At 34.3% G+C, this 14,131-nt stretch overlaps 1 protein-coding gene across 8 annotated transcripts in view; it reads right to left on the reverse strand.

The window, feature by feature from the left end:
* Positions 1-14,131, reverse strand: part of SNX29 (sorting nexin 29) — a 145,236-nt gene that overhangs the window by 64,278 nt on the left and 66,827 nt on the right. For all 8 annotated transcript variants that reach the window (XR_012676093.1, XR_012676094.1, XM_075165046.1 and 5 more), the window contains 2 exons: positions 13,131-13,186; positions 12,076-12,157 (listed from right to left, as the gene is read on the reverse strand). Coding sequence is in view for 6 of the 8 variants with exons in the window: in XM_075165046.1 (XP_075021147.1) it covers positions 12,076-12,157; positions 13,131-13,186 (138 nt within the window). In the remaining 2 variants the exon portion in view is untranslated. The remainder of the gene's footprint in view (positions 1-12,075; positions 12,158-13,130; positions 13,187-14,131) is intronic.

The raw sequence follows: 14,131 nt of genomic DNA on the forward strand, positions 1-14,131 counted from the left end.
TTTGGTTAAATGAATCTTATAATCCATGATATTTCCATAAAACTAAACTGCCAGTACTTTTGTAGAGTATTGTTAATGTAATCTAAGAAAAATGACTGAGTAGTCTTTCTGTGGAAAGAAGAAAATTCATTCATTTTAACCAGAGGTGCAGACACGTTCTGAGATGAGCTTCTGTAACTACTACTTGTTCTGTTTCTCAAATACTGGTTTATAATGACAATAAAGTTTTTAAAATTCTTAAAACTTACTCAACTTTAATGTACATCTTAATTATTCAGGAACACTAAATTAAAAAGATTTTTATCAAAATTTACAATTTAAGAAATAATTGTTTTCAGGGGATTAGAACTACCTTTTCTTCCTATTTCATAGTGTGCTTTTCTGAGAGGAGTGATGTATTTCAATCTATTTAGGAAGCTTTTATCAAAATTATTTCTGCACTCAAAACGTATAGAAGAAGTAAAAGGTATGAATCCAAAGGGGAAGTATATAGCAAAAAAGGAAGAACCAGTTACATTTCTTGACTTTACTTCAAGACAATGGAGTTCTGTTTAGAATATAAATTCAAGCTGAATTCTCCAAAGTTACCTTCAAAGTGTGAGAAATGAATACAAATGCAAGTTATATTTTGACACAGCTGCAGGACTGCATTTATGGTTAAGTTCACTCTTTGAAAATGATCCAATTTAAGAATTTCTGCATAATGAAAAACAAACAGAACAATGAAACTTTTCAGCTGTGATATGAGCAGCTTTTTGTGTGCCTTTCTACATACAGAGACATAACAGGAGTTAAAGTGAACAAGCTTTTATCTCAATAAGACCATTTTATCTACTTGCACAAAGACTACAAATACTATAATATATTTTGTTATGTTAAATCTTCAACTTTTTCATATTTAGTTCATAAAAATGAACAATACAGTGTCAAATTATGAAAGAATGCACATCAAAGCATGAACCTTAGAAACAGCCAATATGGCTCTACTAAATAGAAAAATGTCATGCATTTTAGGCCTATCCACTCAATTACATACATGCAGAATTATGTTCCCTGTGTTTCTGTAGTCACAGTTCCATTTCTATTCACTAAAACAGGACTAAAGTGACTGGACATTAAAGAATAAAAGCAGCATGCCTACGCTTTTGCTGGATAAAAAATATCTTTTTTATTTTTAATACAAATCAAATCAGCAGAGAAGATTTCAGTCAATAACATAACTAGCTCCTTTTGACAGTGAAATGTTACTTATAATACCCAAAAATAATTAACACCATTTCACAAACATGCACTTTGAACTTTCATTGCATGACAACCACTGCAATGAAAGAAGTTTCTGCAGAAGGGAGTATAGGTAAAATGACAGAACTGCTGGCTTTTTCTCCAAATAGAATATTTTGGGTGCTCTGGCCAGGGAAAGGAAGCTATCTCACAAATCAGTTTGTAAATAAGATAACTATTATTTATTCTAGATATTCATTGGATATAGATTATTTTCTTCTTTCTGTCGTAGGTATAAAATAATTTGAAAATTGAAATTCTACTTTTATTTTTCTATCATTTTTGGCATCCAGATTAGCATTTCTATAAGCACATCAATGTATTAAGTTGTATTATGGTTTCCTTCAGAAAAATAAATCATTATAAAAGTCTCCAAGGACTGATCTCATCTTTGTACACTCCCTCCATCCCAGCTATTTAAAAATTTTTCTCCTTTACCTACTCTTATGCTTCTCTGACACATCCTCAGGTCCCATCATGGAAAAAGTGAGATACTCACCTTTTTGGCTTATGCACCCTCAAACCACTCTCTTTCAGAATGCCATGAGCCATACCTTTCTCTCAAATTCTCCCAATCATTCTAGGCCATTTTCTTCTCTACTTGCCCTGAGCTGCTCTGAGATGGAATATGATTAGAAGACTATTTCTTTCTCCTTTTTGCCGGCTTAGTGCTGCAGCTGCTAAAGTAATCCAATTCCTCATATATCAGGGAAATGAAATTCAACTTTGGGTTTAATTTTTGCATTTTTTGCCTACTTTTCAACTATTTTAATTGTCAATCCATTGTCTTCCATTGTTAAGACTTCTACTTTTGATGAAATATTAAGGCTATGCTGGCTCGTGTATAAATTAAAGGTCAACAGTCACATCTAGCAGATCCGGGACTGTGCTTTCACCGTTTCATCTCTCACCCAAAGAATTTGCTGGGCACTCTCCCCCTCAAAAACTCTTGAGTGTCAGACACTGTTCTCCTCCATCTCTTTTATGTTGCGTTTCTGTGAAAATTCTTCCCTCTGTTTAAGCAGGAGCATTCAGGTACTGTAAACAGCCCCTTTATATCTCTCCTTCAGAGAGGAAGTGGAAGGGAAAAACAAAACATCATTTAAAGTAATATAAAAATAAATATTATAAGACAAGATATCCATCCATATTAAACAGTAAGACTGAAGAGAGTCAAAGGAATAAAAAAGTTGTAAGAAAAGAACGTTTATTGATGATAATGTTAGGGGGGTTCTATTCATATGCAAATAGCGTCTTGTCTGATTAGCATGTTTATCTTTAATCTTATTTTGTTATCTAAAATGTTTACCAGTCTGCAAACAAGGCAGATTTGCAAGTAGCCATTTAAATATTGATATCACTTTAAGAATCACAAAATCTCAGTTTCATTATCTTAAGTGTCAGCCATTGGTAATTATAGCAACAAAAGGCATGACTAATGGCATTTGCTGTACACTTCACAGGAAAGTGGAATCCATATGTATGCAGAAAATAACAAGATGCTCTACAGTTGAGAAATATGATAAAATAATATTATTGCAATAATCATCTTGCTTCACAGGCACTAAAGAAACTGCAACTAACTATCACCATCTAGAGGTAAAATGTAAATGCAAACTTTTTTTTCATTCTCATCTGGATTCTGTCTTTATCCCTGTGAATATACTAGACGCAATTATTTTCTAATGGTAGGCTGACAGAGCAACATCTGACTCACAAAAAAGATGGGCATCAAACTGCACAGATCACAAATAGCAGTCATCAAAAGCAACTAGTTAACTAGAGAAGACAGGATGTTTATAAGAAAAGAGTAGACTTTTGCCAGCATGACCTTGATTTTACAAAGCCGCCTAATACTTAAATCGTCTGTTTAAAGGACTAGACTTTCTTAACTGTTACTTTGTACAAAATATATTAGTTTCTTCATATGTGGCTAGGTCCTTTAATGCTTATAACCAATCAGTTTACCACTTAATAATAGCCATGAATAACTTTGTAAGAGAATAAACCTCTGAAGCTTCTTTTGGACTCAAAGTGAATAAGTGCAATTGTTCTAATGTTCTTGCTAGAAGATATTGTTATGACAAGCTAGTCTGAGCTCCTGTCACAGCCCAGATAATTTCATCCAGTAACACCTAACTAATCCTTATGATTTGTTGATTCATAATAAGGACATCAACTGGTCATCTAACTAATCTTTCTACTCAAGTGCAAAATTTATTATACTAGTAATCTGTCAGCACTAATGAATGGCAAGACAGTAGTCAAGATACAAACCTGAAGCAAAACAAAGCTGAGCAAGTATAAAGAGAGAGGATGTGCTTCTGAAAACATTAGTATGAGCTTGCCATGCATAGAAGATAAACACTAGTGGAAGGAAAGAGATTTCCTAATCATACCTATTATTTCCAATTTAGGACTAAATTAGTCATTCTTAGCACAGCATTACAAGGGCAACTCATGTTTAGTTAATCCTACACCATGACCTCCAAGTTTCTTCCACTGTACTGTTACTGCAAGGTATACCGATTTCAACAGTTCAGAAAATTCTTTGGTGAATTATGGAATGTATTTTATTTAGTACACTTAAACATGAACAAAAGGTATGGTGATATTTGTCCAGAAAAGTTGCCTATCTTCCAAAATATTGCTATCCAGGGATTTCCTGAGAAAGAAGTCACGTCTTCATGTTTGGATTGATTTTTCTTCAATTTAATTAGCTCAATTATTTTCTAGACCCATGTAAACTTCCAGTATTTACAAGGTCTGTGGCAAGATGTCTTGCACACCAATTAGATGTTGTGGAGAAAACCACTGTCATGCACTTGTTTTGAAACTGCAAGTTAGTAGTTTCAATGGATGCTCCAATTTGCATTTTGAAACAGTTAAAAATCTCTCCATATCTTTCATGATTTGAAAGATTGCTATTGTATTCCCCTCTCAGTTGTCTGTCTTGCAGGCTGAGAATTTCTAATATGCTCCTCAAATGCAAAAGCTTCATTTTTCACCCGTAATCTTTCAAGTTCTGATATATTTCTTTGGAGCAGACTAGAACTGCACACAGATAAGCCAGAGATTATACACAGCATAATAGAGTTTTCTGTTTTTCTATCCCCTTTCTAATGATTTCTAACAACTTGGTTTTTAGACCTCCCTAAACCCTTTTAAAAAATGTGTCAGATTAGATACTTTAAAATCTTCTGGTACCCAAGCTAAAAGCTATTTATCAGTTAGTTTTCAGCTATTTCACCCTTGAATTCCTGGTGAGCTGCATGTGGAGATTTATTCTTTATTTGTTCAATAAGATCTTCTACTGGTATTTCATTTAAAACAGACAATCTGCTCATTCTACACAAGGAATAATCCAGAATGGGAATACCCCATAACAACTCCATGGTGAACAGAGATTTTAAGATATGCATTTTTCTGTTACTATTTTATGTTCTGAGACCTTCAGCTTGAGTATTTGTCCCACTGACTTTAGCAAGTGGTCTCTTCCTGACATGTGCAAAAGAGACCATTAGATTTTATGCCTTTTGGAAGTTGTAAGAGGCCTGTAACAGTGTATTTCTACTTTTTTCCTCCAGAAGTGTACGTTCCTCAATTTTTCTTTGGAGATGACTTAAACTCTTTCATTTTTTAAAATGTATTTATTTACTTCTAATGACTTTCCTTATTCTGCTGCATAGTCATCCTTCTCTTGTTTTTCCTCTCTCTTTTTAAATAGGTTATGCACTTCCTCTGAGCAATATCCAAGTTTTTAAATAGTCTCCATTATGCCTGCAAACGATCTCAGTTGTACCTTTTAGGTTTTTTTTAACCAGCTTCCTCATTTTTTTCCTCAATCTCTTTTTTACAGTTAAATATTACAGTCGTGAATTTTTGCTTTTGTTGTTCCTTTTGCAATAGAGTTTAAATTAATTCATTTTAGTTCATTTAAATTCCTATTCCCATTCCAAACACCTGCTCTTCTTTACCTGTAAACCTTCCTCTACTTTTGAGTTTATAACTTTTATGATCTTCAAGTGCCAGTAACTGAGTCCCGCATTTAAAATCATCCCTCCTGTGAAAACTCCCTTTATTCCAGAAACATATCCAAATCCTGATGAATCCAAACCTTTTATTTTTCAAACATTTTTTCATTCATGCAGCAAAATACCAGACCTCTCCTCTCTGAAGCCTCCATACCCTCCTTTACCCTGTATGACTGGAAACCAAATGGAACAGTATCTTCCACACCATGGCTTCGTAGCCCATCTAGAAACACGAAGGCTTCCCGTCTTTCTACCTACCAGTAAAGTCCCATATCACACCCTAGGGAATGACAAAATTGAACTCCCCAAACTTCAGCCACCTCTTCTCAGTAGGGATCTTTGTCCTCAGAGGACTATTCACAGTGCAAGAGAAAACAAAGCCCTAAATGGCTATTTAATTTTAGAACACCTGTATCACATTTGTTTTTTGTCTTTATTTATTGTAGTCACCAGTTTTTTATTGTAGTCATCTGAAAGTTTGTCAATTATTGTGAAACGGTGATATTTCAGAGCACAAGTGAAAAAATATTTTTAATTTAACTTAAAAACTGCACTTAAGTGCACATCCAATTCTAAATAGCTTTTCCACTAAAATTTATACACCATCTAATTTTTGTAACATCCACAGTTGAATGATACAAGTCTATGGTTCTGTTAATTTTTAAGGCGGTATTAGATAGTGCTGAGCTGTGAGCACTGATTAATCTGCTGCTCACAACTGTCCCCTTGAACTCAGTCATTCAAATTGAGCATAAAATTTGGCTATGTTTCCTTGTTTTTAAATTCTTAAGATTCATAACCAGTAAATGCTGCCAGTTAAACATTACTGCAAGAGTGCGGTGTAACTCTACAAACACAGAGGTCTGCTTAAAATTTCCACATCTAATAGGATTCATTATAAAATGTTGCTTGCTTTCAGAATCCACAACCTTGTTTCTGAGCTTGTCCAGAATCCTTAATCCTTAACAGAAATTAAAGAAACTATTTGATGGTTGAAACTATGTGACAAGTATTCTGGAGCTGGAAACTTTTGCTTCTATATTCACTGAACAATAACATCTGGGTTTTTTTAGGATGGAAGATGTACTGATTTTGAACATGACATCTGAAACATACCGAAATATTATGACACAAGAAGAAATGCTTTGAAATGCCTTTCAAAACAGCATTACAAACCTGCACTAAATTTAAAAAAATAAACAAAACTAAAAAAATTTGTAAAAAGCAAGCACTATAACCAAACTCCTGCTGGAGTCTATTCTTATCCAGTCCAGGTCAGGCCCTCCTGATATGTAAATTAACATGTCATTCATTTCTTTTCCTAGTTTAAGAAGCACAAATGCAAAATTGGCATTGATTTCAAAGAGGCACAGCTACCCAGATTTATTTCTCCTAATTCTTATATTCCTAAGAAGCATTTATAAGTCCACGAAAAAAGGTGAAAGATACTGTGGAACTGATAGGTTCACACTTTTCCAAACTATTTGAGGTGCTCTGCAATTCTTTCCACCCTCTTTTGGTCATTTCCAAGGCATGTGATATGTATGCAGTAGTTTATTTTCCGTTAGAAAATACGCACTTATGAGCAAAAAGGACAGAAGAGGCACAACAATTCTAAAGTGCATCAACAATAAATGTGACGTAGCAGGTCTCCACTAGCACACTGTCTTCCTCTCTCCATCAAGTGAAACGCTCCAGAGATACACAATTTCAAATCAGCAATGGTTAACAAGGTGGCTCATAACAGGAGGGGGGAGGAGGACAACCTCTTTAGCTTTCTAATAGCAGAAAATGCAGAAGAAATCAAGCCATGTTAGAAATTCATTTACAAGAACTGCATTTGGAAAAGCAATGGTCAAGGTCCATACCCTTTTGTAACATCTTCATTTGGCAGCAACATCTTACCTTAATAGTACTACGCATAGGAGCTAATTTCCAGGCAGGCTAAGCATCTTAAGGCTAATTTCCAATTAGCTTTAAGTACAGTCGTAAGTATTTAGCATATCTAAAAATGATGCTTACCCAAACCCAAAGTTTCAAACTTTGCCTGTTCCAACTGGCACACTTCAGCTTTCTCCAAAGTTTGTTTGACATCTTTTTCTCAGAATTAACCAGCACAACCAAGAGTCACGTTTTACATCTCAAGTTATGCGTACTCAAGCACTCACAGAGAAATCTGAACTCCAAAAGATGTCAGTAATGATCTCAATAATATCAACATTCTGCAATATTGCTACTTTCCTTTGCATTGATACACTACAGGCAATTTCTCATGTAGCTGATACAAAGAGTTATACATGCATTTTAATTTTCTGCCATTGGAGAAATAAATTATAAAGCAAAAATAATGTTTATTATGAATAAGAGGACTCTCAGAAATGAGCTCAGTCATTTATACTAATTGTCACTCCTAGTCCTTGTCTGTTCATTACACACTGGTAGCCTGGTAAATATCCTCTTCCACAATTTCAACATTGAATCAAATTCCCTCTAATCAGGAGCACATTTTTTGGCAGAGATTTAACAAGATAAATGCACAGTGCTGTTATTGAGGCTATTCTGAAGTTTTATAAATTAATGCTTTCCTGGTAGCTATAAAATGCAGAATATATATTCAGCAAGCACATGACTATGTATTTGATCAGAGATGTGGCAATCACTTCAAGTGTTTCATTGTAGTGTTACGCTACAGAGTGTATGTCTATTTAGGAAAATTTCTTTTTTTCATGTGCACAGTGGCAGAAAACAAAGTTATTTGCTAGACAGATACTCTTCTCAGTCATACTCCTGCTACTGATATCAAAAACTGGTAGGAATGCCATTAATGTATTCTTCCATAAAGAAAGATCTCAGCAGGTATCAAGATCAAAGTTTAGTAAGAATTATAGAAGTTTTAGGTCACTTCTACAGGTAATTCTTGCTCACTTTTTTTTAAATATTAAAAGAAAAAGTTGAGCAAATACATAACTGTTCACGAGAGGAATTCTATGATATTCTGTGCTGTTCTGTAAAGACAAACTAGTCTGACCACAGACATTCTATGTCTATTCTAGATAGATGCTTCTAACATTCCACATTACGTATGTCCCATAAATTGCTAGTGTGAATAGATAATGAATAGAGCATATTCAGAAGAACTTGTACATTTTTCAAATACATATACCAATTAACAGAATTTTGCACACTATGGATACCCAACATTATGAGCATATATTGTAGACATAAAGAACTTAATAAAATTCTCAAAATTGTCTTTCTGTAAATCTAGAATTTTCAATCTTTTAGAATCTTGCAATGATATTTTGCTTCCTTTTTTCCTCTTCTCAAGAGGCTTAGCCTTCAATCACAAGTTCTTTGTTTTCCATTGATGATGAGTAATGGATGAAGTCTATTAAAACCCACTCTGTACCAGCACAACATATTTTCTAAAATGTCATGCCAATGATAAATAGAAATAAGGTGCAAAAGCACAATAAAAAAACCTCACCTTCGTTCAAGTCACTGTAGTTAGGCCCTTAACCAAACCAAACTGAGAGCAAAATCTAAGCCTTTACTCACTTCAGTAGATTTTGGATAAAGCCCTGAAACTCTTATAAATTGGGAGGTTTAGTTTATGTCAATATTTTTCCTATTGAAAAAGAATGTGCAGAACATCTATAGTATATAAGAACTCTGCATACTTTCCAGGCTCTTATGGTACCATTTGTATAGTCATGTACAGTCAAACTGCATGAAAAGTATGGAACTCTTTAGTAACTAAGTTTGAGATCAAGTTACAAGTAAAATTAAAAATAAATTAAATTCTTCAAAGAATTAATGTTTTTTAATCCAGTTCTAATATACCTTAATGAAAAGCATTTTATTACTTTAAAAAAAAAAAAAGATAGATTTGGCATATTAGATAGCAACCTTAAAAATAAATCGCTTCTGGTTCGTGTCTTAGTAGTAACAACACTAACAAAACTCAAAATACAAAAGGAAGTTTAATAATATAAAAGGATTCTTTCTTCCCATTCAACCAAAGAGAATGAAACTGAAAAAGCAAATAATAAAATTAAAATTGTTGATAAAAATGCAACTATTTGCAAGCTTATGTGCTTTTCTTTCATTTCTTCCTACATTTTTTCTGGCCATTTAACCACTCAGGACATCCAAACTGGCAGCATTTTTTTTTAAACAAAATGGCCTCCTTATGCAGTACTAATGTTACTATTGAACTTAAGAACCTTTAATAGTTTATAGTTTTCCTCCCATTCCTTCACCTATCACAGCATCTGCTCTTACTAAAGAGCTGCCTACAGCTAAACTCTCTGCTCATTCACAAGCAGCTGCCAACAATTGTTTTGTTTCTACTTTTCACTAACCAATCAAATGAGGAGGAAAACCTGTGTGAGCAACAGACCATTGGTAAACACACTGGAGAAAGCCATAGTTTAAGTTTACTTCTTATTCACAACTTACATGGAAAAGTCTTTAAAGTGCTTTTCTTTGCAATAAGTCTCCCACTGTAACAATTCATGCCCACAATTTGATAATTAGAAATTACGCTAACTTTTCACATAAATATGAAAGGAACATGGAACTGTGTTCACTGCATCCACATAAGCTTTCCTGAGTATCAGGAAAAGATAATATCAACTATTGGGTCATATTCCCCCTCTCCTGTCTTTCACGTAACAGCAGATAGCAGTAACATTAAAAAGATACAAAATTAATGTAGTACAGACAGTACTGTTACATGTCATTTCTCACCATCATTAATAAGTGTGCCAAGCCTAAACAGTGAGAAATGCACTTAGAAGTTGAGGGGATAGTCACTCAGTGCCTTCATTTCAATCTGTACTGCAGATATAACTCAAAAAAAAAAAAAAGTCAGAGAATGTAGAAATTCAAGTGTCATATCGTTGCAAACACAAATGACCTCATTGTTCAGATACCAAGTATTTTTCTGAAATTGTCTTATTTTGTAGTTATCTGCCAGAAACTCAAAATTTCTATGCAACTTCAGAAGAAAAAAACAAAAACACAAAGAAGAAAATTCTGGGGTACATCACATTCCAGCTTTTGTTTGATCAACAGACTAGATGTAAAAATGCTTGAGGAAAGACTGAACTTCTAAAACTCAAAGCTTTTTAAATAGTACATGATAGGCACCCCTTAATATTACCCTTTGCTGCTCATCCACACAGGCAGCAACATTAATTCCAGAGAAGACCGCTACCAAATCAAGGGTGACTAAACAGCACTGGGGACAAGGATGAAGTGCGTAGGGGCCCAGCTGGTCTTCTAGATCCTGCCAGTGAGGAAAAAGGCTTGCATAGCAGCAGGTGGATCCTGTGGATCAATACCTGGTTGCACAGCAAGGTGCCATTGACAGATTTGGCTTTTGGGATCAAGGGACTGTCTCTAATGATCAAGGACTGTTGGGAGAGATGAAATCCACCTGACAGAATGGGACAAGATCATCTTTGCCAACAGGCTGACCAACCTGGTGAGAAAATGGTGGATAGGGTGGAAAGCAAATGGTGCATGGTGATAGGAACAAGAGAAACCTAAGAAATGACAAAGCAGGATGAAAAGAGTAAAACAGAGCAACCTAGGAAACAATCAGGAGAAACTAGAGCTCCTCTAGTGGTCACAGAACTGCAACACCATTAGAGTTAACAGAGGTGTAGTGAGGTGGGATATTGATACTTCTAAGAATTTCTGCATTAGCAGACTGGTGTCTGGATTTGAGAATGTGTAGCCAGTGACAGCAGAGTAGAGGAATATGTGAGATCAAAAATAATCACACTTGTCAACAAGTTAGGTTTCCACAAACACTTGGGCACCTGAATTTGATTGATTATTCAATGCTTTTAAACAAATTACTAACTGTTCAGTATTGTTAGCTTTTCTTTCCATTAGCAAAAGTCTGATTTTTCATTGTCATTTACTGGCCGAAAGGTAGGTGTTTTCCCATATTTTTCAATTATCTGCCAACACTTCATAAATGATTCAAAGTTCTACAAAAATCATCATTCAGAGTGAGAGACATGTTAAAAAGCTTCAGAAATCTTGTTCAGAGCTAAGTACATGTGGCTGAAACAAAAGTGGAAAAATTTTGCAGCTGCTAATAATCCACAAATAAAGAAATACAAACAGCCTGGGACAGCATATTAAAGAGTGTTTAAAGTTTGCCTTGCCATTCTATCCATGGAGGGCATAATTGTTCTGAAACCAAGAATTCGGGAATCAAGGAACAGTATAGGATTTCAATGCTTCAACTACAAGGCAGGCTAGAGCACAAACCCTTAAGTTCAGAGCCAGCTGAAGCAGAACACACTATGAACATGTCCAATGACACATAGTGAAGGCTTGTTGCACCATTCAAAACATTCCTGAGTAAGCTACTACAGTAAGCCACATCTACCTATCTGTCAAGCAACATTTCTGGTCATTGATATCCTCAAAATTGAAACAGAATACGTACATGCATATTGAAGAAGGCATTACCGATTAATATTGAACTGGTGTATGCCCTGGCCAATGCAGTCATCTTAGTAGCACGCTTTTAAAGTATTAAACTATTAAAAACCAACCCTCAAAATATGCTACTTTGGATAATCAACACAATCCTATGGATGAATATATATGAAGTTACTGTTGCTGTGCATTAACTGATCTCTAATGAAATTATACTGAGATCTTTAAATTATTAAAATGTGCTATTTCAGTCAGAAACTTTTACCCAGAATCTGTGTTAAGATACGTCACTTACCTGATAAACATGGAATGCATTAGCAGCTTTTCCACGCAGAAAGACTGAGGGAATCCAAACATTAATAAGAGCACGATTTGATCTGAGGAGGAGAGAGAAAAACTTAAAATATGGAATCATATTGATGTATAAGAATTGCAAAGCAACTACCTGCAGTGATTTAGATAATTCAAAGTGATCAACAAAGCAACTTAACATTTCAAATGGAGTATCAGAAAAATTGTAGTTCTGCCTGAACCTTTTATACCTGCTGTATCTAGAAGTGTTCCCTAAAATTAACATAACTGAAAAAGAGCACTGAAACAATTCCCTTTGTGGGTTTTTTGGGTTTTGGTTGGTTTTTTTTTTTTACAGCATGTGTTTGACTACATTTGATTATACACATGAAACAAAAACTATTCATTTCAACGAAGTCAACATTTTGGTTCACGAAACTCTGAGTTTATTAAATAACAGAAGAGCACTGCACAATTATGGAGAAGCCATTTCCATCCACTCTTTGTAATTCATCTCCAAATTTCCGTAATTCAAAGACATCAGCTACATTTTCACCCCCTCATCCACAAAAAGCTAGATTCATTAGTCTGACTAATAAAGGCAAAATGCCAAATCACAACACTCTAGAATGATCTGGGATGACCAACTGGGTTGTTTGTGGGTTTTTTTGTAATACTATTTGTATGCATTGGTTAGGAGTTATTCTGTAACAATGAGAAACTCCATCACATTATGTATAGCATCTAGGATCTATCAAACCCAAAGCAACAGAAAACAGTAACTTTTGGGTGCTTTGTTAGAATACCAAGACCTAGTGCACTGAAAAAGCACTCCAAGAGAATCTTCATAAACCTAAACTCCTTGCATTCAACATTATTAAAGACTACACTAGGGCACGGGCTGTGCAGCTCTCCATACTTTTTAACAACGGAACACCACAGCTGAGAATTCAGTTATTGGAAATTATATAGGAAAAGCAAATTATTGAATCTGTTTGCTTATTCTTCTTTCCCATAAAGACAATACAAAGAGAAAAATATGTGTATTATGAAACTTACATTTCAAAATCTGACAAACTCTGATCTTCAGATGTTTGACTCAAATCTCCAGGGACCTACATTTACAAAATAGAAATAATTCCCACACACTGGTTATTATGCTTTCTATTAAGAAAGCATAATATTATAAGGAAATTAGAATTCAATATTCAATCTTTTAAATGCCAATAAAAACTATTACTGAGAAACAATAAAAGAAAAATAAACAATCATGCAATAGGATTATGAACATATCACCTTTGCGAGTTCTTCATGTTAGAATTTGCTACAGTTTATAAAGAAACAAATCGTTTTTTGTAAAAGCACGTAATTTTGAAAGGTACAGAAAACCCAGAAAAAAGCATCATTATTAGGCCTTTATAAGCAAAGTATGCTAAAACAAAGTACATTGTGTGTATAAACAATTTATGGGAAGAGATGAAGCATATAAAACCCAGTGATCACTTTCTTTTACAACCAACATTCCATTAAGAGAAAGACACATGATCATTTTATTTTAGCTGTGTTCTTCCAAAACATTATATAGCTACAAAAGTTCATAAAGATGGTAATGATGGACTAACACCTGCAGAATCAAAAGAATTAGCAGTTGTGAGAAAACAAGATTAGAACTGAAACAGCAGTAGCTTTTTACATTACTTTAAAGCTAGTTAAACATAAAAGGGTATCTTCTCACCTTTAAATACTGTAAAATGTAAAGCATAATCCAGAAAAATTAGTGTGTTTTGATGAAGAAAAACAGCTAAATGTTGTGAACTTCCAGAGACAGCTTCTACATTGGTTAAATATTGCTTCAGTGTACTTCTATAATGTATCTTGCATGCATATTACTGTTTTTCAGAATATTTACTGCCTAAGAAACTTAAATATACATTATTGCTTATTGTAAAGCAACATATATTTATTTATTGCAAAGCAATATAAAATTTCAAAGGGGACTAAAGAAAATCTACTTCCCAGACGTTTTGACAGACCAGCTCAAGACCTCCCAAAACACAAGA

The sequence above is a fragment of the Calonectris borealis genome, chromosome 16, assembly GCF_964195595.1.
Source record: "Calonectris borealis chromosome 16, bCalBor7.hap1.2, whole genome shotgun sequence".
Taxonomy (NCBI): Eukaryota; Metazoa; Chordata; class Aves; order Procellariiformes; family Procellariidae; genus Calonectris; species Calonectris borealis.